The sequence below is a fragment of the Silurus aristotelis genome (genome assembly GCF_946808225.1).
Source record: "Silurus aristotelis genome assembly, chromosome: 25".
Lineage (NCBI taxonomy): Eukaryota > Metazoa > Chordata > Actinopteri > Siluriformes > Siluridae > Silurus > Silurus aristotelis.
This window is the reverse complement of record NC_139598.1, coordinates 8,371,902-8,397,542: the sequence shown is the minus strand read 5'-3', so window position 1 is coordinate 8,397,542 and position 25,641 is coordinate 8,371,902. Positions and strand designations below refer to the sequence as shown.

Below are 25,641 nucleotides of genomic sequence, written 5' to 3'. Positions count from 1 at the left end.
TCCTGGAGAGTGTTCTTGATCTGGCCAACAGTTGTGAAGGGTGTTTTCTTCACCAGGGAAAGAATTCTTCGGTCATCCATCACAGTTGTTTTCCGTTGTCTTCCGGGTCTTTTGGTGTTGCTGAGCTCACCGGTGCGTTCCTTCTTTTTAATGTTCCATACAGTTGTTTTGGCCACAAAATGGCTAAAATTTGGCTAATGTTTTTTGCTATCTCTCTGATGGGTTTGTTTTGTTTTTTTTCAGCCTAATGATGGCTTGCTTCACTGTTAGTGACAGCTCTTTGGATCTCATCTTGGAGAGTTGACAGCAACAGATTCCAAATGCAAATAGCACACTTGAAATGAACTCTGGACCCTTTTATTTGCTCATTGTAATTTTTTATAATGAGGGAATAACACACACCTGGCCATGGAACAGCTGAGAAGCCAATTGGCCAATTACTTTTGGTCCCTTAAAAAGTGGGAGGCACATATGCAAACTGTTGTAATTCCTACACCTTTCACCTGATTTGGATGTAAATGCCCTCAAATTTAAGAATATATAAGATATAAAAATAAGGGTGTCTGACTTCTCTTATCAACAAGGCATTTCCACAAACAGGAGTGTCGCACGCTCAGTATTTTTAGTTATTTTCGCGCCATTCTGTGTAAACTCTACAGACTGTGGTATGTGTGGAAAACAGAAGATCGGCGGTTTCTGTAACACAGAGAGGACACTGTTAAAGTCACAGAGAGGACACTGGGATGTTGTGCTGCTGCAACATGATTGATTAGAGATCTCTCTAATGAGCAGGTGTCCTAGTTTTCCTAATGATGTGGATGGTGAATTAAAATGAAGATAGCTTGCAGTCCAGATCGAACCATGATGGTCGTATTTCTGTTCTCGTTCAGGGAGTGAAGATCTACGACATCAGCAGTAAGCAACGAATCACCAATGTGTTACGGGACAACTCCAGCTTGAGGCCTGACATGTATCCCTGTAGTCTCTGCTGGAAAAATAACACTACACTAATCATCGGCTGGGGAACTTCAGTCAAGGTGTGTATGTGTTCGTGGAAGACTTACTGTACCACATTTTGTATTAGGCAAAATAAATATATTTATTTATTGGTTTGGTTTGGTTTGGTTTAGATTTGTGTTGTCAAGGACCGTGGCCCTTCCGAAATGAGAGATTTACCTAGTCGCTATGTTGAGATTGGTAAGCCTTAGCTTTTACTCTTAGCTTATTTAAACCCAAAACATTTTGAGATATTGTTAAAAAATATTAATTGCTAAAAAAAAAAAACATTGTCATTGTCTTGCAGTGTCAGCATTCGAGACGGAGTTCTTCATCAGTGGACTGGCACCTTTGGCTGATCAGCTTGTCACTCTTTACTTTGTTAAAGAGAATTCTGAGCATATGGTAAGATTCCTTACTTCTACTCTGTGTGTAAAAAAGGGACTAAGATCACTAGTTCTGCTTTGCCCTTTGTAACTGCCCAGGGGCAGCACGGATTAATCCAGGATTTATCTTCTACACATGCATATAGATGCTCAGAGACTTCAACACAGTCACAAAATATGACATGATGCTGTATTTGTAATGTGAATACAATTGGACAATACTCCAAACTGGTCTCCTTCTGTTAGTGCATTGTCATTGAGCTATTTCCTGAGCGCCCTTCACTGAGACAAGGGCACATTTCAGTCTGTGGCATTTAAGGTCCAGCCGCAGGCTCATAACTCGCTTTTGGAATGCCCACAACCCCAGCAAGGCTGATATGCCAATTGTCTTAACATTTAACTTGATACTGAGAGGCTGAGAAAGAGATTCTGATACCACACATCTAAACCTGAATTGGTATGCAGTGTAATATTCATCACATATTGATGGGCTGAGGGAGTGGCTGGCAATCTCAGCGAATCTAGCATCTGTGAACACTGCTTCTGTCTTAGGAGTTGTTCAGAGACAGAAAGAAGGGAAGTGGTAGCTCAGTGGTTAGGGCTCTAGGTTACAGATCAGAAGTTTATGCCCCTGTATTGCCAAGCTGCCACTCTTGGAACCCTTGAGCAAGGCCCTTAACCCCTTATGGTTGCATCATGGCTGACCTGGTGTTCTGACCCCAGCTTCTTATATGTCTGGGATATGCGAAAATATCACATCTTCCCTGTGGGATCAATAAATAGAATAGTCTTTGTCCCATATACATTAGAGCACAGTTTTTTTGCATATTGCTCAGAAGCTGGGTTCAGAGCCCAGGGTCAGCAAGGATATGGCACCTCTGGAGCGCAAAGGATTAAGGGCCTTGATCAAGAGAGTGGCAGCTTGGCGATACTGGGGCTTGAACCCCTGACCTTCCAATCAGTAACCCAGCCCCTTACCCACTGAGCTACCACCTCCCAAGTATTCTTTAAAAAAAATGTGATTCCAGTGACCATCACTGAGATAAAGCTGCCTAGATGTATTTTGAAAACAGCTATAATGCCAAGGAAAGGCTAAAGAGTCTTTGAGTTGGAACATCTGCCGTTTGGAAGCAAACTTTCCTTGCTCTTCTGCGTAGGTGTGATCCATAGCAAATTCTAAAGCTGTGAGCACTTACTGTAACTGGCAATCTAGCATACAGTGTAAGAGCAATCTGTCTGCAAAGTATATTGTGTGAAACATTTGCAATAAACAATGCTTGGTATGTCAAGTGAAAACCTCTCAACTATTTTGGAGAATGAGGAATGTTGAAATAAAAAAAAACTGACTCGAGGAAAAAGGAGATGAGTGAAATCTAAGAAAACTGCAGCTATAAAATGTGTTTATGTACTTTCAAAGACACTCTCACTCAGGAAGAAGGAAAATGGGGGCAATGGTTATATGACTGCTGAATGCTTATTAAAAATTCTCTCACTACGTGACTGTTGGATGAAATCTGTGTGTGCACAAATCTTGTTTATTGCATGAAGTCTTTAATCACTGGAACTGTTTCCCTGAGATTAAATGTATAACTGCGTGAATGTACTTCATGTTTGATTATATTGTGTATTGGATTAGATTATACTCATTATATTGTACTATAAGGCAGTGGTCCCAAACCCCTGGGCTGCGGACCGGCACCGGCCCGTGGGTCAATTGGTACCGGCCCGTGGGTCAATTGGTACCGGGCCGCACAGAAAGAATACATAACTTACATTATTTCAGTTTTATTTATTATCTGATTCTGAACAATGTATTATTTTGGAAAATTACCAGATTCTCTCCGCCACATCTGTCTATGACTCCATCTTGATGCATGTCATAATGCCTCAGTCACATGTCTTACCTCTATCCACTACCTTCTTAAAGGGGCTGCTCCGGCCAGTAACACAATACATTACTGCTAAATTTCAACCCTCAAGCTAGCAAAATTAACAAAAAACAATACAGTGAATTCTTGACTATTATTATATTTAGAAAATACAAGTTTCTATGCTGGTCGTATCATTTTATTTTCCGTTCGTGAAAATACTGTCTGACATTGGGGACCGCTGCTATAAGGTACCTAAATGCATTGGATTTAGCAGTTTTGGTAGAACAAAATGATATCTTTTTGTAAGTTTACAAAAAAGATCCAGTTTTGCGTAGGCTGTTTGTCCAGAGTGATAAAAGTCCTACATTGCAATAATAAGAACTTGTATTTTAAGATGATTAGTATAAATGCAATGGTGAAATTTCATACATAAAGTATGAATTGGGTGTGTGTTTGATTTTGTCACAGGAGGAAGAGTTCAGGTCACGTCCACGTTTAGACATCCTCCAGCCATTGCCTGAGAGCTGTGAGGAGATCTCTTCAGATGCTCTCACTGTCCGCAACTTTCAGGAGAATGAATGCAGGGACTACAGACTTGGTAATGGAAGGAGGGCTAGAGGGAAAGTTAAATCATTTACAAAAAACATTTTGAGTTCATCCAATCTTTTATTCGATTCTTTAAGTGAGCCGTATACCGAGACATTTTCACCGTAATTCAATTTGTTTCGATCATTTTGGTATAATACGTTAAATATGCAAACATGGAAACGCTACTTACCCACTTGTTTGATATGAACAATTTATTTATGTTTTCGACACAATATAAATGTTTAAATATATCCCAGGTTTTTTTTTAAAGGATTAGAAAAATAACTTTTATTAATATCATAATAATAGATTTTTTTTTTTAAACATTTTTGGAATATCACAGAGTTAAAATGTTGCCTTGAGCCAGCCATAAATCCAACTATCATCTGTTTATAGAGCACTCAGAGGGAGAATCGCTGTTCTACATTATAAGCCCTAAAGACATTGTAGTGGCTAAAGAACGAGACCAGGATGACCACATCGACTGGCTGCTCAACAAGAAGAAATATGAGGTCTGCGTAGTAGCAGATTAGGAAATATTGGGAACTGTTGTTATATAATCATTAAAATAGTAATGTTTGAAGTTGGTCTGTGTTACAGGAGGCACTAATGGCAGCCGAGATCAGCTTCAAGAATATCAAGAGACATGATGTTCAGGTACAAGCCATGCGAATCCTTGATTCCTGTTATAGAATCAGACAATCCATGTACATATTTTAATACTTTGATTGTCTGCGTACAGAAAATCGGAAGAGACTACATCAATCACCTGGTAGAGAAAGGAGACTATGATGCTGCAGCAAGGTTCTTGAACAGTTTCTGTTATATTTAGAAGGTAGATAATTATGAGAAATGATGCAGTAACTCTCTGTTCTACTTGCAGAAAGTGCCAGAAAGTGCTAGGGAAGAATATGATGCTGTGGGAGGAGGAGGTGTACAAATTCAAAGAAATTGGACAACTGAAGGTACGTTATTCTGAACAGTGAAGGAAACTGACACAAGAGTTTGCCATTGATTTACACAGAAACATTCAAAACGAAGCTGCTTATTGTCTGGATGTGTTCATTATGGACGTGTTGGTTTTGTTTTTGCACGTAAGACAAAAACCTTTTTTAGGATTAAAGTACATTTTAAAAAAATTGTAAAGACAGTGTTTGCACTGCATTTGCCCAGTATATCAGTCCCCTAACACTGGCAGCATTTTTCATTTTCTAGTAGATCAGACTGACCTATAAAATCTCCTGAGGGCTTTAAGGCCTTTCAGAGGTCCCACACTGCTATACCTATGATTTACCTTTCTTGCTTTAATAAAAGGTCCTTGCTGCTCAGTCCCACATGTTACACTTTTGCCATACGACTGTTACACTGCTTTTCTAAAACCTCTCTCTGACTCCAGGCCATCAGTCAATACTTACCCAGAGGAGATCTTCGCCTCAGACCTGCCATTTATGAGATGATCCTGCATGAATTTCTCAAGACTGACTATGAGGTGAGTGTGTACATATACATTAGGGAGGTTGAATGATTTTTATTAGATCATCAGTTTAAAATGCTACTTGATTAATAGTCTTTAAGTTCTAAACTAATCTGATACCGAGTCTGGTGCCGAATCTGATGCCGAGTCTGATGCCGAGTCTGATACCTCTTCTATAATGTTTTTAACATAGTTAAAATCTGAGTTTCCTCTTGAACATTAGGTGGCGGACCGCAAGTTTTTTTAGTCTCTGCATTGCTGTTTGAGCTTTTTTGTAAAAATTGTAAATTTGTCGACACATACATTTGTTACATAATCCAAACACAATTGCAAATCTTGCATTACCATTTGCGTTTACACTTTTGCAAACGCAATGCTAATGACCGCCAAATTAAAAAAAAAACATTTGCAACTGAATTTCCCATGTCTTTTGAGCTGACCATCAGATTTAAATAGCAATATTAATTACATTGTTTGATTTTTAAAATTCTCTGCGCCGCGTATGGAGCCTGCCATAGCTGAAATAGAATTCCAAATCCTTGGATCCTTGTAATGGACTGCGTTAATAAAAGAACAACAAGCAATTTTATGTTTTGCATTTCTTTCCCCTAACTTGACTGAAATTGAACCCGACCTTGACTTAAAAACTGAGGTACGTACGAACCATGAATATTGTGTCCTGTTACACCCCTAGTACTATAGTATCAGTGTGAGATAATCTGCTGATGTATGCATAAAAACTGTCTTTTTCTCAGCCGACATTTATTTACATTATGCTGATACTAAACATCCATTCAGCAGGATTTTTTAGTTCATTTGTGCGACGTGTGCTATTACTATTATAAGGATTCCAATAAATAGTTTTCAATCACAAGACAAATTTTTTTCCCATAAAAAATGAATGGGGACGAAAACATGAGTGTCACAGCTCAGCTCTCATCATGCCTGTTTTGCATATCCAAAATATATATTTTTTATAAATAAATAAACATGCAGAAAATAGCGGCTGACATGACATACCAAACGCTTGTATTAATGAGGAGAATTGCATCAAGCACTTTTCACAGAAAATGAAGAGCATTTAGTGACTGTTTTTGCACTGTGACTCATCACTCATATCTTTTTCAGGAATTCCAAATTCTTGTTAGAATTTTTATACAATAAAATATTAACTAAATGATCATCTCCTGCAGGGTTTTGCCACGCTTATCCGACAGTGGCCAGGAGAGCTCTACAACAACATGACTATTGTACAGGCAGTGAACGACCACTTAAGAAAGGACCCCAACAACAGCATCCTGCTCACCACATTGGCTGAACTGTGAGTGACATGATGTGAAGTATTTTCAAGGATTTCATCTTTGATTATACTGCGGTCATGTTTTTATTTCTGTTAAAATAGTCAAGACACTTGAATAGCTTATAGTTATTATAGCCAAACTATTTTAATCATGACCATGAACAAGCAAAGAAAAATGGTACAGTCTTCTGCTATAGTCTTGATAGGCGTATCACGCAGGTCTGACCTACCATGTGTCTTTATGACCAGATATTAACACAGATAAATCTCTCCACTCTTCTGGGAAGATGTTCCACTAGATTTTGGAGTGTGCTTATGGATATTTGTGTTTATCCGCCACAAGGGTATTATGAAAGGCAGGTACTGATGTAGGTGAGGAGGCCTGGGGTGCAGTCAGTGTGCCAATTCATCCCAAAGGTGTTCAGTAGGGATGAGATCAGAGCTCTATAGCAGGCCACTCAAGATCTTCCACTACAAAGCATGTAAACCAGATCTTCAAGGAGCTCACTTTGTGCACAGGGGCATTGCCATGCTGGAACAGGTCTGGGTTTCCAAGTTCAAGTAAAGGCAAAATATTATTATAGCACATCTAAAGACCCTTGGCCTTCCTCTTTTCCTTCTTCCTGGTGGTTCCATTTTCAGCATTCTCCTACCGATATACCCCATGTCCCTCTTCTGTACATGTCCAAACCATCCTAATCAGGCCTCTCTCACTTTGTCTCCAAAACGCCCTACATGATATATATATATATATATATATATATATATATATTCATTCATTCATTCATTCATTCATTCAGTCCACTAACTATCAGATGAGAGATGAGTACCGCAACGTACCAGAACCTGATAATAAAATAATGGGGAGAAGTGATTTATCCAAAATAAAAAGATGTGCTCTCTGCTTAAGGCGAATGGATTGGTTCAAGAGAAACCACAATTCCACTTGCCATTTCTACTGGGCAGACTTTTGCTCTGGAACAGTAAATCTGAAATTTCCAAATATAATCATAATGCCATATGTCTGTCTTTAGATACACATATGACCAGCGCTATGATCGTGCTCTGGACATCTACCTGAGGCTGAGACACAAAGACGTCTTCCAGCTTATCCATAAACACAACCTCTTTTCTTCCATTGAGGACAAAATTGTCCTTCTCATGGACTTTGACAAGGAGGTGAGCCATCAGCATGTTGGTCTACAGATTTTTAATAAAGTGACAGAAGCTTTTTTCTTTCAGTTTTAAAAACACAAAGAAACTGTAAATATTGTTTGACAATGTAGTAAAACATGAATGAATCCTAGTTAAAAGGTATTTAGTATTTGTTTGGAGAAACCAGTCAGAAAGATGACTGTTTTTTTTTTACCACAAGATTTTTATGAGGTTTAAGTAGATACAAATAGTACAATAGAGTACAAATATTTTACCAAAACGCTGTGCATAGATCATTCCGGGTAAAGAGACAGTTTAATTAGCGTAGCTGTAAATGTTTTTCAGGGTTCAGTTCAGGTTTTGATCAAAGTGTCTGAGGTTTCCATGCCATCTCAGAACAGATGAATGGAGCAGATGGCAAGTTTGGCCAAATTTTTAAAATATGTTCACCTTATTAAAATAGAAGATCAGTGAGCCGATAAAAAGTAGTAAAAACTAAATTTAATAATGTGATTATTTCCTCACTTGTGTGAATGTGAGCTGGGATCAGTTGCACAAAGAGAAAAGATGAAGCTTATTAATACCAACATGACGATCTCATGAAATGAGACAGAGCCAAATATGTGGAAGAGTCTAAATAAAAATAATAATTTCTTATTAAAAAAATTCACTTTTTTTTGTATTATTCATTTTGATTTTATTGTGACTGAGATATTTGGTAATAAGACAACAATTTTAGTTCAGGATATACTGTAGTTTTAAGCAATTAATAGTACAGATATAAAAATAATAATTGGTAAGGTTATTTAAAGGGCTTTGTTTCAGAACTGATGTGTTGAATTGATATGTATTATTGAACTGATGTTCAGCGCAGTTATAGATTGGCTTTGTTGATGCCGTGTAGTTGGGCGGCATGGGGAGAGCGCATTGATTACTTGTCACAGATGTCTAAAAGATCCGCCTTTTTCTCTCCGCTTTTCAGAAAGCTGTTGACATGCTGCTGGATAATGAAGATAAAATATCCGTGAGTTCACCCCACTGCTCTCAGTCTTTGGATTAAAACCACACAAACTCTGTTTACTGGTGTGTCTCGACTTTTTGTTTTTCCTCTCTCAATCTTCAGGTGGACATAGTGGTTGAAGAGCTGAAAGACAGACCTGAGTTGTTGCATGTGGTAAGCAGCAACTATGCAAATTCAGGGTTTTTTGTTCTTAGAATTTACTAATGGCAGACTTAATGCTGGAATTAACCGATATCAAGAAAAAGAAATAACGATAATTTCACTAGCAGTGTTTCAGACTTTGAGAATTTGAGTAGTTGTACTGTATAGTGAGCAATGCATCAACATCACATGAGGGAAATCTATTCTCAAAGAGTTCAGAACTGAAACACTGACATATAGTTTGATTAAGTGCAATTGGTAGTCCATATTAGGCTTTTGAGCCGTTTGGGATTTTGGCTTTGATTTGGAATATTCCTTTTATAATTTGAGTCAAAATTCAGGTTTCACTTTAAGCTCCTGAAAACAAAAGCGCAAGCTTCCTTTCACTCACTATAATCCAGTGAGACGTCAAAGTATAAAAAGTTGGTCTCTAGATTTTAGAATGCAGTGAATCTATAATAACACATTTGTATAAACTCAGCATGCTTTGTTTCTGTTCTATAAGGTGATGGTGTTTACTGCATTATTATCATGAACTTTGATGTTTTGGAGGCTGATCTGTTTGATCTATCCTACTGTTTACGGATGAGGAAGTGAGAGCATCTGCTTTGCTCTATAGATCTGGAACAAGAGATAAAGCCCATTGGCACCACAATCAGCAAGCAGTCCAATGGCAATACTTTGCAGATTATCAGACCAAAACATTTATGAAAGAATTTTGTACAATACAATTTTCAATTACAAATTAATACCTTGACACCACTGAAAAATCACATTTTAAATATAAACGTGTAAACTATTATTATTATTTATATTGTTATTATTTCTTTAAAAACGTAATGTTCTTTATGCTTTAATCATTAGGAACAAACAACTTTATAATTAGTGTTCAGTTTAACAAAAACATTGTAATAGTTTAGTAGAATTCAATAGGATTTATGTCTGGTGACCAATAACAATCCAGACCTTTTTTAACCTTTTTTCTCTCTACATAACTTGGACGTACAGTATGCTTTGGGTCAACGTCTTGTTCTGTGGTGAAGCTGGTTCCAATTAGCTGCAGTCCAGACATAATTTCATGGTGTCACATTATGGAATGGTAGCCATGCTGGTTCAGTATCCTTTCATCTAGAGCCAGGAGCCAGGCTCAAACCTTCCCAGCTCCACAACAAAAAAGATTTTTCCTCCATGTTTGACTGTGGGTGTGAGACAGTGTGGTAACAAACATCTGTCTTGTTTGTTTTGGACTTTGATATTAACATATCAAAGTCCTCCAACTAAACAGATGGAAAAGCTGTGCCATGACGACCTCCATCTTCTTTCTTTTTCCTCAACTGGCCTCTTATCAAATCTGCTCAAAGTAGTAGTTCACCTCCACAGCTAAACGAAGCCTCTGCATTGTCTTTTCTCAGTACCTGCACAAGCTGTTTAAACGAGACCACCACAAGGGCCAGAGATATCACGAGAGGCAGATCAGTCTGTATGCCGAGTACGACCGAGCCAACCTTCTCCCCTTCCTCAGAGACAGCACTCACTGTCCACTGGAGAAGGTACAACTGTAAAACATGACCAGCTCTTTTATCTTCTTATTATATACATGTCTGATTTTTGCTCTCTGAACATTTTCTTCTCTTGTAGGCCCTAGAGATCTGCCAGCAGAGACACTTTGTGGAGGAAACTGTATTTCTGCTCAGTGAGGCCATCCTTCTGTGGTCTTATTTATAATTATATAAGTCTCAAGTCACATTATGTAAAAGCAAACAGGGAGCAGATACACAAAATATCCAATCAGATCTGGGCTTTGTTTCTAAGGAAAGGGTCTTTTTGTGCTTGATGTTTGATTTTTTTCACATCCTAAAGGGGCTTCATATGTAAAGCTTTTCTGAGAGTTGAATGTCTTTAGGACACTTAGAGATTTGCAGATTCCCAGCAACATAAGTATATGTTTTTTATCTACAGGAAAGAATGGAACGGCAGATTATAGCAGTTCTACATGAAAACATGTTTTTGAGGACATTTTACCACAATAAACATAATTTAGCAATTATTCAAGTATTAATTGATGTAAAGTATAATTATTCATTTAGAAGAAGATTCTAGTTTAGCACAAGTTTTGATAAATGCACATCCTAAGCTTTTGTGCCTGAGTTGACTGATAATGTCGTTGCTCCATCTGCAGGTCGCATGGGGAACTGCAGGCGGGCATTACAGATGATCATGGAGGAGCTGGGAGACGTGGATAAAGCCATCGAGTTTGCTAAAGAGCAGGATGATGCTGAACTGTGGGAGAATCTTATCTCTTACTCTATAGATAAACCACGTACGTCTAGTCCAAGCTCGCTGCCGTGCTGTTCTTATTTTGAAAGTCCAAATCTATCAGCGCTGTTTATTTAACAGGAACAGACATGTTTACGATGTTGATATTAATGAAATGGTTTAACTCAAGCATATGGGTAAATGTTTGAAAGATTTGATAATACCCAAAATAATGGCTTTCAATAAGAGTTGGAAAGTATTACTAATTCAACCGCACACATTTTTGTTTCCCCCCAGCATTCATCACTGGTCTCCTAAACAACATAGGAACCCATGTGGACCCCATTCTCCTAATCCGCCGCATAAAAGAAGGCATGAAGATCCCGAATCTCAGAGACTCACTCGTCAAAATCCTGCACGATTACAATCTACAGGTAGAGTCGCCCGTTCCACTGCTGAATGTCGTCTATTCAAAAGACCTTAAAGTGAACTGTATAAGAACAAGATTTATACTTGAGATTGAAAGGTGCTAATGTTTGTGCTTCAGGTTTATGTTTAGATGCCTTGAGATGGGGGGGGGGGGGGGGGTTGGGGGGTTGTTTTTTTTCCCCCAGGTAAATATGAAAGCTAGACAGGGCTGTTAGAGGAAAATAAACATTAATGAGGTGTTAAGATCACCCCGGTTAAGTGAAGTAAGCTTTGACATGCCTTTCATCCCATTAGGACATTAGAATCTCAATTAATATGGGACATCTCATGTTGGTTGACATTATTTAATCTATAGCGAAGTCCATTTTTATATATATATATATATATATATATATATATATATATATATATATATATATATATATATATATATATATATATATATATATATATATATATACACACACACACACACACACACACAAAAATCAACACCTTTATACATTTTAATCATTTATAGGCAAGTTGCATGTTGTGGAAAATATGTGTAACTAGTTCGTTCCTGTCTTGGCTTCTTGTTATCCAACCTCATTTTCTTCCTTTTAATAAGAAAATAAAATGAGGGGGAAAAAAAGCTAAAACACAGCTTGTCATGTTACAGAGAAACAGGAAATCCTGTTTTGTTTTTTTACATTTTTGCTATATTTCAAAACTTACAGATAAAACTTAGTTTTTCCACCTTTTAAATGTTGCACAGCTTCCATACTTTTTCTTGTGTATCCTGTTACTATACACTCCTGGGCAAAAAATAATAAATGGCAGATCCCAAAAGGCTACATGTTCAACTTTGAATGGTAAAATGATTGTTCAGGAATTTATCCAGAGTTAAAACAATGGCAATCCTCGAACCTCCTGTGCCACCATTTGCTCGTTTACTTTGACTGTTTTGGGAAACGCTAGTAACAGGGAATATCATGTGGTCTTTTTATGTGGTCTTCTTGTACACAAAGATAAAAGTGATGTGAAATTGAACGCACGCCTGGGTTCAAAGCTTTTTTTTTTTTTTTCAACTTAGCAATGAATGGATCAATGAATCTACTTTCTGTAAAAAAGCTGTCTGCATGATCCCTCCCACACACACACACACACACACACACACACACACACACACACAGCTTTGTTTTAAGGAAACCAAAGGACAAAACCTTTTTCACAACTAACTTACGTCAGCTATTTGTTTAATTGTTGCTAATTTCCTGACCAATAATTAGTTGTTAAGTTCTGGGTAAATGTTTGGGCGAATTTTGATCTACATGCAAATGGTTTTAATGGATGGATTTTAATGGATAAATTGGGGTTTCAGGCCCCGGTGTCACCAAGCTGCCACTCTTGGGCCCTTGAGCCAGGCCCTTAACCCTTTCACTGTAATATGCAAAATAAGTGCTTCACTGTGCTGTAATGTAACATGTGACTGGTATAAAACACCTTTACTTTTGAAGTTTGTAATTTTCCTCATGGATCTCCCTTTAGATTTTATTGCGTGAAGGCTGTAAGAAGATCCTGGTAGCAGATTCGCTTTCACTGTTGCAAAAGATGCACCGAACACAAATGAGAGGCGTTCGAGTGGACGGTAAAACACCATTCGCAGCATTCGTAGAATCCAGAAATGTCCAGAAAATATGTATTAAATGTGTTTTTCTCTTTGATGTAGAGGAGAACATCTGTGAGGCATGCCATGTCCCAATATTACCATCAGGTATGTTTTGTAGCTTGAATCCTTGAAGACCGATATGGTCATTAAGTGTTTCTTAAGGACCAGTACAACTGTCATTCGTTTGGACTTCCCTAGAATCCTCTTAATACTATCATTATGCCACCACAGGTATAGAAATCAACAATATTATGCAGAAACACAGTATAACAGAGCGCGGCATCGCAGCCAGGTATCTTATACAGTGAGAATGAATGCCATTATTAAAGCAAGAAACCCAACGTACACAATTCAGCAAGTCTCCTTTCACTGCAGTTACAGCTGCACCACCCGCATACATCATCTCTCACAGAAGTATCGATATAAACCCCCTAAAACCACCTTACAGCAATACATGATGTGACGGCTGAAATCCGATTGGATGGAAACTCTTAACCGAAACGCTATGAAATAAAGAAGATAGACTTTTGGGAACAATTTGATACATATTCATGGAATAGGTACTTTAATGTGATTCTGATAGAGTTCAGGCCAGCAGCGGGGTCACCACAGCGGCTCATCCGTATTCGTGATCCGCATGTTTGATTTGGCACGTTTTTACGCTGGATGCCCTTCCTAACGCAACCCTCCCCATTTATCCGGGCTTGGGACCCACACTAAGAGTGCACTGGCTTGTGCAACCCTAATGGCTGGGTCAGGGAACCGAACCCTGGCCGCGGCGGTGAGCGTGCAGAATACTAACCACTAACCCTAAACCACGGCACTAAAAACCACTATTGTCTTTCCCTGGACCTAAAAAAGAAATCCTCATATTCTTCCCAGTTCGTCACGTGTTATGATCTGTCTAAATGTTTAGACAATTAATTCCCTCTCCAGTGTTACCCAGAAAAGCATGGTTTGGTTTATAATTCAGATTATTATAAAACTGCTTTGTGACAATGTTAATGTTAAAATGCCATGAGACATTTCATACTGCCATCTACTATGGCAGATTAGTTTATATCTTGCTCTTTAATACAATAAAAACAAAAAAAAACATTTTGTCGTCTAAATGCAGTGCAATATCAGTTCACCTTTTCACCTTTAACAGAAAATAGGAGTAAAACTCCTAACATTACAGTAAAACTCGTGCTAGAGAACGCAGATGACATCTAACGCTTTTTTAAAAAATCCACGTTGTGTTTCAGACACGGCTCAGACCTTCAGTGTCGTAGTCTTCCACTGCAGGCATATGTTCCATAAAGAGTGTCTCCCCTCACCAGGAACAGTAAGACTTTCTCTCCTTTAAAACTGAATACTCGTGTGTCTGAGCCCAGGTTCAAGATCACTACATTCATCTTCAGTGTAAAATGTTTGAATTAATTTTATTTTCTAATAAACATTTTCTGTCTTTTTTTTTTACTATTAAGTAAACTAGTTGTTTGGGCTTTAGGCATCATCTTATAATCATATGAAAACAATGATAATACAAGGCACACTATGTTTAATCCTAAATCTAGAACTTAATGCTGGGATAAAACAGTGGCAGTATAAATGCTGCAGATAATTTAATGTTTAAGAATTAACAATCAATCTAGAAAATGGGGCATGGAAACATTTCATTTATTGACTTTCATTTTCTAGATTTCAGGTGGACAGTACTGCAACATCTGCAGTGCCAAGAGAAGAGGCCCAGGCAGTGGCATTCTAGAGATGAAGAAATAGTCTCCTTTCACCCAGTGACTCCTTGCATACATAGAGCAGGCTTTCATTTCGTAACACTGGGTGACTATTACAAACTGAGGTTCACTCATTTGTATTTTTGTTAAGCTTTTTGTCTAATGCACTTTTTTTTTTGCAGTGCTTGTAAACCGTTTCATTTGGCATGAAAATAATTTCCACTCTTGTATTATTGGTCAGTGATGCAATGGAACACATACAGGAGCTTAAGAGTGGGGAGCCTGGGGCTCTCAGGACAGGCAAATATGTATTAATCGATATTCTATAAACAATAAAATGAATCGGTAGTGCGCTGTGTCTTCAATGGATAGTTTTTCTTTCCACTTAGAAAAGCTAATGTTGGAACAGCTCACTCTATACAGCAAGGCTTATAATAAAATATCTATATCATCATCTAACTAATCTCTGCTGGTGTCCCAAATGTACCATCAGTACGATGAGTCCTCATGTGCATCGTGATCAGCAAGATTATCTGCCCTTGTGATGACACCTGGGGGGTGTTTTTGGTTCCTGATTAAATAAACATGAAGTCAACACAACGAAATCACGAACACCGTTTTTCGGTCGAGTCCTTGTCCCTGACCACATGTGGAATCTCAATGGTCTGTTTACAGCACAAAGAAGTGGACACTTTTGAAGGTTATGCTTTAATTCTGGTTTGCCAATCATGAAATCAGATAAAAAGTATACTGAAAAGGGTAGAAAGAGAGGAAAAGGGAAAAGAAAAAAAAAACATATGGAAGCAGTTAATCAAAATAAGGTCAGTTTTTCTGAACACAGTAAGCCTTGCACCAAATAAATGGGGTTTTTTTGCAATAAACAATCTGTGCTGAAGCAGAAGTCCAGAAAAAAAAAATTTTCAACTACAATTTAGCACTACAATCCAGTCAAAGGAAGCAGGGAGGTGGTTTTTACTCCTCAAAGTGGAACGATTGAGGCAAGCAGCAGACTTCCACACACGGCAATTATCTCTCCAGAGGATGATAGACATTTCTCACTTATATATATTTATATATTTCAAATCACTCTTCTATGTGTTTACTCTTTACAGTAAGGCCACTTTTAATAGAATCGATTCAAATACCATACGCTTCAGAGCCCCAAAAGGAGAAGAAAGGGGGAGGGGAGAAGAAAAAGAACATTCAAGTCTAAGATGAAGTGTTAAATGCTCCTCTTCAGCTGAGATTGTGATCAGGCCCAAGGACTCTTAACCACAGATCTGCAACTGAGGTAGTCTTACCCTCATCTCTGGCCTGACCTAAACACTCCCTGTGCTCATGTCATGAAAAGAAAACAATTTCACTTTCAGGAGTTCTGCTGATTTTAGCAAAGCAACAAAAACAAAAAACAAAACAGATGTGTGTAATTTCAACAGAAGTTCAATTGATCATATAAGAGTCTATCCTCAGAGAAGGCTTTCTCAGGGGTCAGCTGATGTCCTATTCGCAGCTCTTCAACCATCCACTGCTCTGAGTAAATCCACCATCAGAGAAGTTTGCTTCTTTTCACTGTCATAAGAAGGAAAAATTAGTCACTCGGTCCCCTTTGCCGCAGCCCTTTTGGATGTGTTCAAGAAGAGATCAGCTTGGCCAGCCAAGTGAGTGAAGTACTTGAGGGCACTGTACGAATGTCTGTGTGGTGTGTGTCAGTCAGTGTCAGAAAGAGTAGTGGTGTGTGTGTGTCAGTCAGTGTCACAGAAAGAGAGGTGTGTGTGTGTGTGTGAGAGAGATAGAGAGAGTAATTGTGTGTCAGTGTCAGATAGAGAACTGTGGGTGTAAAAGGGAAAACAATTAACCATGTAGTATAGACGCGTGTGTGTGTGTGTGTGTGTGTGTGTGTGTGGCATCTCCAGCATGATCAGAACTGCATCAGTACAACGGCAGGTCATCTCGCCCTGTGGTTTCGGACTGCGCCACTGGTGGTGGGCTGAGGGGTCAGGACAGTGTTGCTTATTTATCCTCTAGAACAGAAAATTGGTTGTCTAACTGTAAATGCTGCACGGCTCCTTGACCTTCCCCTTCTCTGGCACGGCTCCTGTGTTTGACCACCTCAAACGTCTTCTCAATCTCTCGGTCCCTGAAGCAGAAACACACTGGCTCATTATTGTGCACTGGTGATCTAAAATAGATTCAACTTTTTTTTTTCTTTTACCAGAATCAAACACCAGGTGGTGATTAAATAATGTAAAATAAACTATCACATTTGTTTTTAACTTGCTTTTCTACATTGTCAACTGAGCATTAGCTTAAAAAAAAAAAAAAAAAAAAAAAAACCACTGGCTATCAAATGCTGGCAACATTGCAAAGATATAAAATGTCCCTAGTTGCCTGGAGCATTTCAGATGTGAACAGTGTCAAATGCAGCATTTTTGTTTTGTTTGGTGGAGTGTTGAGTACTATTTCCATACCAATTTATATAAAAAATAAAAAAAAACCCACAAACAGAATTTCAGGTTTATTTCTCCCTGCAAGGATGTTGTATTGTTAGTAATTGTTAGCTTCTCTAACTGCTTCCCGCACAGCCAGATTCAGTAACACTAATCTAATCCTACCAACGATCACAGTCTATGTAGGCTAAAAGGACTAATCCAAGTTTAAAGCGAGTGAGTCCCAAGCCCATTTCAAACTATTTCAACAACGTTTAAGTCACACAATAACCTGTATTTTTTAATTACAGCAGCAAGCAGTGACTCAGGAAAGTGCTTGGGCCCCTTATTGACTTTGAAAAGAAGACTCGTGATCCAGAATCAAAAGCTAGGGGCAGTTTTACTGCTTTGTAAAGTTATAACATCCCCAAAGTCAGACAACCTGTCTGTCAAGTTACATTCTCACATCAAAACCACTTTAGAGGCCTTCCTGAGAATCAAGAGAAATACAAATCATGATCTAACCTTGAGCTGTTTAACGTTATAAGCAGTTTTACTAATATGTGAACCCTATTAGAGAGGATTTTCTGCAGAAATAAATTCTTGTAGTCCTGTAGTACTCCAGTACTCCTTAGGATACGAAGTTTCTCCTGATTAAATCCCACCATTGCTGAGAAATGCCCTCACTTCCTGTTTTTGGTAACTTTATGTGGTATGGGTGATCTTTTACAGTTTAGTAATTAAAGATATTTTAATAGGGTGTCTGTGCCTCAAACCCAGAAGTGCTGAAGTAACCTGATGCTGAACTGATTAGGACTGTTAGTGATCCGGATAAAAGATGAGCAATCTTACTTGCGGGTCTCCACATGTTTGGCAGTTGCGGAAAGCGAGGGGAACTGCGCATCACTGAAGATCTCAGGAGGCCCCTGCGTTGGTGCCTTTTTTACACCTAACCGAGCCCCAGGGGGACGATATACACCAGCAGGCTTGGACTCAGGAACCTCTTTCTCTTCGGCTAGACACAAAGAACAGCAGTTGAAAAAATTATATTAATAAAGTTCAAAGTTTTTAGGGAAACACACATATCAGGGCTGCAACAATTAATCGTTAATAATCGATAATAAAATCTGTAGTCAATTAATGACGTTATCGATTAGTTGGGCTGCTTGAGTTACGGGTGAGTGAGACAGCAAGAGAATACAACCGCTTGTGAAATGGCGGGAAGTACAGGGTCAACCGGCAGCAGGAGAAAGTGTGCGTCCCAAGTCATGGGAGCATTTTATATTAATCGCAACAAAGAACACTGTAACCAGCAGGTTATGCAACGCTGAGCTTGTGTGCTATTGAAGTACCACAGTGATGCACAAATGTGTGAAAAAACACACTGGTGAAACATCAACAGGGTAAAGAAAAACTGTAGAATCCTCATCGTGTGAAAATGGTACAGTTTAATGAAGTGCTATTGTGTAAACTGTTTGCTAACTTCGGTACAGTCACGCTGGATTGTTCTGTCGTGACTCGCGAGCATCAGGTTGCGCAATCACTTCGATCAGGATGGATTAAAATATATATATATATATATATATATATATATATATATATATATATATATATATATATATATATATATATATATAAGCAGTACATGATTACATTTTTAGTCACTTGTGAATTTTAGCGAATGCTAATGCAATGCTAACGCACATGTTACTTATTCTCTCTAAATGTTCTTCTCATTCTCTCTCCAAAAGCAGCTCCATATTTAACCAATAAAATATATAAAGCTAGATTAAGTTTTTTTTTAATTATAAGAATTTAAAACCCGGAACACACACTAAGCTGATGGTCGGCCGTCTGGGAAAATCAGGGGGATTTTGAGTGATGGCTTTAGTTTTTTTTTTCCTGCACTGTTGGCTCTGTTTGGACGGCATCAGCTGTTTCTCGGCTGGTTCGAATCAGCGGCGGAGAAAAAGAATCCGATTGGCTAATTAGCTTAGTGAACGAGCACACGGAAGAGAAAAACAGAACACGTAAGTGGTCACTCTTGCTCTAGCCTTTGCAACTTAGCAGATATGATTAAAAAAAGCTACCTGTATCAGTTAGTAATGATCATGGCAGGTGGAAACGCTGCTTTGCTTTAGATATTTACAATTCTAGCTTTTCTGGTTGGTTACAATAGTTGTATATTCAATTTATGCAAATATCTTAATTATCATACAACATTTTATTAATTATATATTCTAGATGCTTATATCTTCACAACTGAACAAAATGTCTTTGTATTTTTTTTAAACAAAAACTGTCAAAACAATGTAATATTTTCTTTAGATTTTTAAGCATTGTAAAGTACACTTTTTTGTAAATCAATACCCTGAATTAGTTTTATATAGTTATAATAAGGCAAAACAACTCAGATCAGATTAATCGGAAAAAAAAAAGAATCGCCCAAACAATCCATCATCAAAATAAATAGTTAGTTACAGCCCTAATATATACATACACACACAAAATAGAATGTCTCAATCAAATAATCAAATCTGGTTATCAAATTTACTTAAACATAACAGAAAAGACTACAAAAATGTAGGTCGAGTTTGGGAGCTCATCTGTCTATCGTATGATATATTCTAAACCGATGTGAGTCAAAGAGTATAAAGCGACTTCCAGACTTCACAGTGCAACAAATTCTCAAAGCCCTTTTCATTTTTACTTTCACATTGTGCTAAATGCTTCCTGTTCTATTTCATTTTATGTCTTCTCTTTTTCTTCTTTTTTCGGCTGCTACCATTAGGGGTCGCCACAGCGGATCATTCGTCTTTTTTGTAATAATTTATTAATTGAAAATATAGTGTAATAGTAGAGCAATTTTAAAGCAATTATACAACAAAATGGACTAAATTAAAGCTTCATATACAATTTTTAGTCCCCTTCACAGTCTGAGACCCTCTTTAGCAGGACTGTGTATAAGAGGTGTTAAAATTATACTGCAAGTGAGAAGTGATGTTCTTGTATATGCATATCATGATGTAGCCGTTACATGTATGCATGAACGGAAAGGGAAAAGGGTATTACAATTGGACCAGCTCTCCCCTACTTTGTGGCACGTTGCTTGAAAAATGGCACAATTTAAACCGTGTGTGTGTGTGTGTGTGTGTGTGTGTGTGTGTGTGTGTGCGCATTCACTCACCCACAGGAGCAGTCGGTGGAGGAGGTCCGGATTTGTTCCAAGGGCCAGATACTTTATCTCCACTGACTAGTATGATCTCACCATCCTCACCCACTTCTTCTTTCTCATACTCCTCCTCTTCTTTTTCATCACTATTAAATGTGGAAATTCACCCATTTAAAAAAAAAAAAAAAAAAAGTGAACCACACTTAAATTATATCATGGATTAATATGAAAAGCGTTCAGTCCTTACCTGATCTGCAGAGCATGAAGCCTCAGGCCACTGTAGTCCACCTCCTTCTGCTCAAACTCCTTCCATTCCTCATCCTCCTGCACATGGAAAAGCAAAATACTTTATGCAGGCAACTTAATGTAGTTAGAAATTGACCAGTTGAAGCACCTTACATTTACAAACATTTTCATTTTAGAAATTTAGTTAAACACTTCTCTCTTGCAAAAAATATATGATAGAGGGCAGTTTTCTTCCTGTCTCCAGTTGTTTGGTGAGAAACTTTTTTTTTTTTTACTTCAGAATTCACTAGCACAAAATTCGTCATTATTTGCCTCAGAAAGACTGAATCTTCACAATGCTTCTGTTTATTCACTCAATGTGTTACACGCGTACAGAAACCGACTCCATTATCCTGTCCAATCCAATGAACGCTTCATAATACACAGGGAAAATAACCGCTCTTTTGTAACCAATTATCTGATTGTGTTTGTATTTCGCAGCAGTTTGTCACGTTTGCATTGTGCTAGTCAGTAACTGGTTTAAAATTGGTCAGCCATCTGCTTAACATGGCTCCTCACAGGGCCACAAAATATGAATTAAATTTCCACCTATTTAATTCTTGTGTATTTTATATCTGCTGGCATGCAGTGAACACAACTGCACCCACCACCAGTAAAAGGAGAACTGGGAACCCCAAGATCCCACTGGTGGCTTTCAAACACACAAACACAACTAGAAAACAAGATCAATATCAATATAATAAAACACTATTCTTTTTCCAGTATCTGGTTTCTGGGGGACAGTTTCAACTCTATGTGCTGTACGAGAGAGAGAGTGGATATGTACATTTTGCTGAGACCTGGCAACCTGGAGGGATTCTTCCAGCACAACCATATGGTTACATAAAATAAAAAACACTATCACTGATTTTAAGATGTGATTTTGACATTTCTGTATGTTCATAAACAAAACACTTACAGATATGTATATATACACATACACACATTATATATATACACATTACAAATATTATAATTGAGTCGTCAGGCTAGATCGTTAGCATGCCATGACAAATTACAAACTCTCTTTGATAAATAGCTTTTTTGAAACGTTTCGACTTAATACTCTAAAAATGATCTCATAGCTTCTTTCATGGATGTATTTGGTGTAAACGCGGTATGCTGATGATCGCTCCACTTCTCGAACATGTATAAACGAGCTAATGAGCTAAATATTTAACACGTGAGTCATAATCGGGGGGAAATCTAGCAGGAATAAAACGTGCTCGGATTAGACAGTGTGAAGTAACCTGTGAGGAATCTGAATCAGATCAGATGTCCGTCCACATGTCCTGCCTAAATCACGTTGCTAACCCCCGCTAGCGAGGCTGTAAAAATGACACGATGACTCTGCAGCAGGCGGTGTGATGGACAGCCAGGGTGAGATCAGGAGGAAGAAAAGGCCCAGTGTCCACACTCGAAATATCACATGAACATGGAGATGGAAATGGACGTGGCGAGCGCAGCCGCCATGTGGACTTCTTGAATTAGCTTGCTAGCCTGATCCTAACCTTAGTACCGAAGCTAACTCGCTAGCAACCAGTTCAACGAGTGGCAGCTAGCACCGGCCTCAGCGGTACTACCGCGTCACACGCGTGTGGGACTGAAGATACGACCGAGTTTACCTTCTCAATGGTCGCGTCTTGGTTCTCGTTTTTCGTCGACTTCTCCCGGTCTTTCTTGGCCTTCTTGAGCGAAGCCGAGACCGAGGCCGAGACCGAGGCCGAAGTCGAGGCCGAAGCCGAGGCCGGGGCGCTCACCGGGCCTGCTTCTTTTCCTTTTCCCTTCTCCTTCTTCTTCTTTTTATCTCGCTTCGCAAAGAAGTCGTCGAGGCTCTTTTCCGCACCGGGTGTCGCAACCTCCGCCATTTTCTCAAAGAACTCTCAATCTCAATTCAACTTCAATTTCTCTCACCGAGCCAAAGCTGTCGGCTGTCAGGCAGCGCTTTCTACATCAGGGAAAGGCGATTTCTTTAAATAGATTTCCACCACACGCGTATGTCACACACTCAAATCACCAAAAAAACGCCCCGGTTCGCGCTGCTGCCGCCACATTGACCAGCTGGAAGTGGGACTTGACGCTGCTGTTTGACTCGCGACTCAAACCGCAATCTACCCTTCTACAAAGTGCGCCAAAATAGCGCGAGACCGAAGTGCACCTATACACTTTTTAGCACGCTAGTAAGCGGTTTTGGACGAAACCATTCATCCAGCGAGCCAACCGGATGGAGTTTCGTCCCAAAACGGATTACCCCGGATTGGAAAAGTGACTGGCTATCGACTTTCACAGATTCAGAGAGTACAAATTACATTAAAATAAATAAAGAAAAGATTTTTTTGAAAAAAAAGCTGAATCTTGAAAGTAATCTGAAATTTTACTTTTCCAATCACATCAACCTAAAATGTAAAATATATTTATAGCTATAGATGGATTGGATTATTCTAACGTGCCTTTAGCACGTGTAATAATAATAATAATAATAAAAAAATAATAATAATTATATTATGTAATACGGTGCAAAAGTTTTAGTTGCTGAAGAAATGCTGGAAAGTGAGAATTTAAAAGTAGAAGTGTTAATAGTTTATTTTTATCAAATAACAAAATGGAAAAAAAAAAATTAATAAATCAATATTTTGTGTGAGGTCTTTAGGTCACATCCCTTAACCCAAATTAATTATCAAATTACAGACCTATTTAAAAGATTTTAGAAAAGATAGTTCAGTTATGCTCCCTCTTACAAGAAAACAATATAACAAAAACAAAAAGTTTCAGTCAGGTTTCAGGCACCATCATAGCACAGAAAAATCACAAATGCTAGTTAAAATCACAAATTACCTGTTTTATCTTCATACCAAGGCCACATCTCTCTGTTAGTTTTACTAGATCTTATTGCTGCACTATAGATCATGATTTTCTTCTGGATCACTTACAGAATTATATTGGCATTTATAGACAGGCATTAAGTTGGTTTAAATCCTACATTTCTATTTTTTACCATTTTGTAGATTTAAATGGAAAACTATCCAACTATCTATTGCAAGTACATTATGGGGTGCCACAAGGCTCAGTTCTAGGACCTCTCCTTTTCACAATATACATGCTTCCCTTGGGAAATATAATTACAAGGCATGGGATTGGCTTCCACTGTTATGCCGATGATACCCAACTATATATCTCATCAAAACCAGACGAAACATTTTAATTGTCCAGGTTAACTGAGTGTGTTAAATAATTAAACGAATGGGTTTACACATAACTTTATATTATTAAATTCTCATAAGACAGAGACTTTGCTCATCGGCCCAAGAACCAGTAGATAAAAGCTCCATCAATTAAACTTGCATTTAGAAGGATGTACTGTAAATACTAGTAAATACAAGTAAAAAAAAAAACACTGGCTGCCTTTAAGTTTGGTATCACCTACATACTATTGCTACTTACTTACAAAACACCAAATGGTTTAGCTCCCATGTATCTATCCAGTCTTCTAACATGCTACAATCCTGTTTGAAATCTCAAAAATTTAGACTTCTAGTAGTTCCCATTATAGCAAACATTTAGCTCCTAAACTTTGGAATAGTCTTCCTGACAGTGTTCCGGGCTCAAACATTCTCCCAGTTTAAGCACAGATTAAAGACCTATATTTTTAGCAATACCACACACCACATATCCTAACCTTGTACTCCAGTACATCTGATTAAATGCACATTTTCAAAGTGTGCTTGTTAATATGAACAGCAGCTACGCTAATTCATCTCCTTTGCTTCTCTTTCTCTACCCATCCCGAGGCATCCTGAGTTTGCGCCAGCTCCAGTTGTGTCCCACCTCATAAAGATTATGGACCTTTAAAGAGTAGATGCGACCCCACAAACATCCCGAACCATTTAGAGACGTACCAGCACTATTTGGATCCCACTTCATCTAGAGTTTGGAGATTGGACTTTAAACGTTTAAAGGCTCTGGCATGAAGGAGTTGGTGTTGTGTCTATGATGATCTCAGAGTTGCTCAGTAGCTCCTGGTTCCACAATGTTAACTGACTCTATAAGACTGTAGAAAAGACATTACTTATAATCTCACACTCCAGTGCTCATGGTAGTTCTCACTTTCCGGTGTTTTGAATTATTTGTAAGATTTATTATCACACTCTTGATATCACCCACAATGAGGATGGGTTCCCCTTTTGAGTCTGGTTCCCCTTAATGTTTCTTCTTCATAACATCTAAGGGAGTTTTTCCTTCAAATTTCCATAGTTGCCCCAGGCTGCTCCTCAGGGATAAACACATATAATTCTCTTTAATTCCAAAGTTCTGTAAAGCTGCTTTGAGACAATGTCCATTGTGAAAAGCGCTATAAAAATAAACTTGAACTTGAACCTGATTCAGTGATGGGTCGTGCATTTCACATCCAATCCTTCAGTGGTCTCCTACCTAACCTCAATCCACCAGAAACAGCTATAGAAACCATCCATTTTATACAGAAACACAATATAACAGATCACTGCACCACAAACAGTTATCTAAAAGAAAAAATGCAAAAGTAGAAATGGTTCAAGAAAAAGCTCAACAAATGTTTTGACCTGTTTTTACTTACCTTTGCTCACAATGTCCAGCTTTTCTTCAAAAAGACCATCTTGTAAATATATCAAATCAATTTCTTCTCTTCTATGAGCCATTGTGGAATAAAAAAAAAAAAGCTAATAAATCTACCAAATATATATGAGCTTGTGCAGTTTTCTTCAGTTGCTGGTTGCGAATTCTGACTGGTAAAATGC

At 38.2% G+C, this 25,641-nt stretch overlaps 2 protein-coding genes across 3 annotated transcripts in view; one reads left to right on the top strand and one right to left on the bottom strand.

The window, feature by feature from the left end:
- vps41 (VPS41 subunit of HOPS complex) overlaps positions 1–16,400 on the top strand; it is a 49,578-nt gene extending 33,178 nt beyond the window's left edge. The window contains exons 9-30 of one of the 2 annotated variants that reach the window (XR_014531574.1): positions 891–1,037; positions 1,131–1,197; positions 1,304–1,401; positions 3,722–3,851; positions 4,238–4,353; positions 4,442–4,498; positions 4,584–4,645; positions 4,725–4,806; positions 5,238–5,330; positions 6,509–6,636; positions 7,650–7,794; positions 8,753–8,794; positions 8,894–8,944; positions 10,345–10,482; positions 10,571–10,625; positions 11,112–11,252; positions 11,486–11,622; positions 13,148–13,247; positions 13,329–13,373; positions 14,516–14,595; positions 14,952–15,357; positions 15,396–16,400. Coding sequence is in view for 1 of the 2 variants with exons in the window: in XM_083529905.1 (XP_083386031.1) it covers positions 891–1,037; positions 1,131–1,197; positions 1,304–1,401; positions 3,722–3,851; positions 4,238–4,353; positions 4,442–4,498; positions 4,584–4,645; positions 4,725–4,806; positions 5,238–5,330; positions 6,509–6,636; positions 7,650–7,794; positions 8,753–8,794; positions 8,894–8,944; positions 10,345–10,482; positions 10,571–10,625; positions 11,112–11,252; positions 11,486–11,622; positions 13,148–13,247; positions 13,329–13,373; positions 14,516–14,595; positions 14,952–15,032 (1,995 nt within the window). In the remaining variant the exon portion in view is untranslated. Of the gene's footprint in view, positions 1–890; positions 1,038–1,130; positions 1,198–1,303; positions 1,402–3,721; positions 3,852–4,237; positions 4,354–4,441; positions 4,499–4,583; positions 4,646–4,724; positions 4,807–5,237; positions 5,331–6,508; positions 6,637–7,649; positions 7,795–8,752; positions 8,795–8,893; positions 8,945–10,344; positions 10,483–10,570; positions 10,626–11,111; positions 11,253–11,485; positions 11,623–13,147; positions 13,248–13,328; positions 13,374–14,515; positions 14,596–14,951 lie in introns of both variants that reach the window. The other variant, XM_083529905.1, reaches the window with a different exon arrangement.
- On the bottom strand, positions 15,679–23,118 carry cdv3 (carnitine deficiency-associated gene expressed in ventricle 3). Its single transcript, XM_083530052.1, has 5 exons — positions 22,495–23,118; positions 20,832–20,908; positions 20,600–20,730; positions 18,265–18,427; positions 15,679–17,123 (listed from the first exon to the last, which is right to left on the bottom strand). Exons 1-5 carry the CDS (start codon positions 22,735–22,737, stop codon positions 16,997–16,999), a joined length of 741 nt encoding a protein of 246 aa, XP_083386178.1. The 5' UTR covers positions 22,738–23,118; the 3' UTR covers positions 15,679–16,996.
- Positions 23,119–25,641: the final 2,523 nt, after the last annotated feature.

What these genes read in the sequence shown, in the direction of transcription:
- cdv3 (XM_083530052.1), bottom strand. Translation starts at nt 22,737, where the DNA reads ATGGCGGAGGTTGCGACACCCGGTGCGGAAAAGAGCCTCGACGACTTC. An exon ending in AAGACGCGACCATTGAGAAG is followed by an intron (nt 20,909 to 22,494) that starts GTAAACTCGGTC and finishes TTCCATGTGCAG; the next exon opens with GAGGATGAGGAATGGAAGGA. An exon ending in AAACATGTGGAGACCCGCAA is followed by an intron (nt 17,124 to 18,264) that starts GTAAGATTGCTC and finishes TTTCTGCTTCAG; the next exon opens with GGACCGAGAGATTGAGAAGA.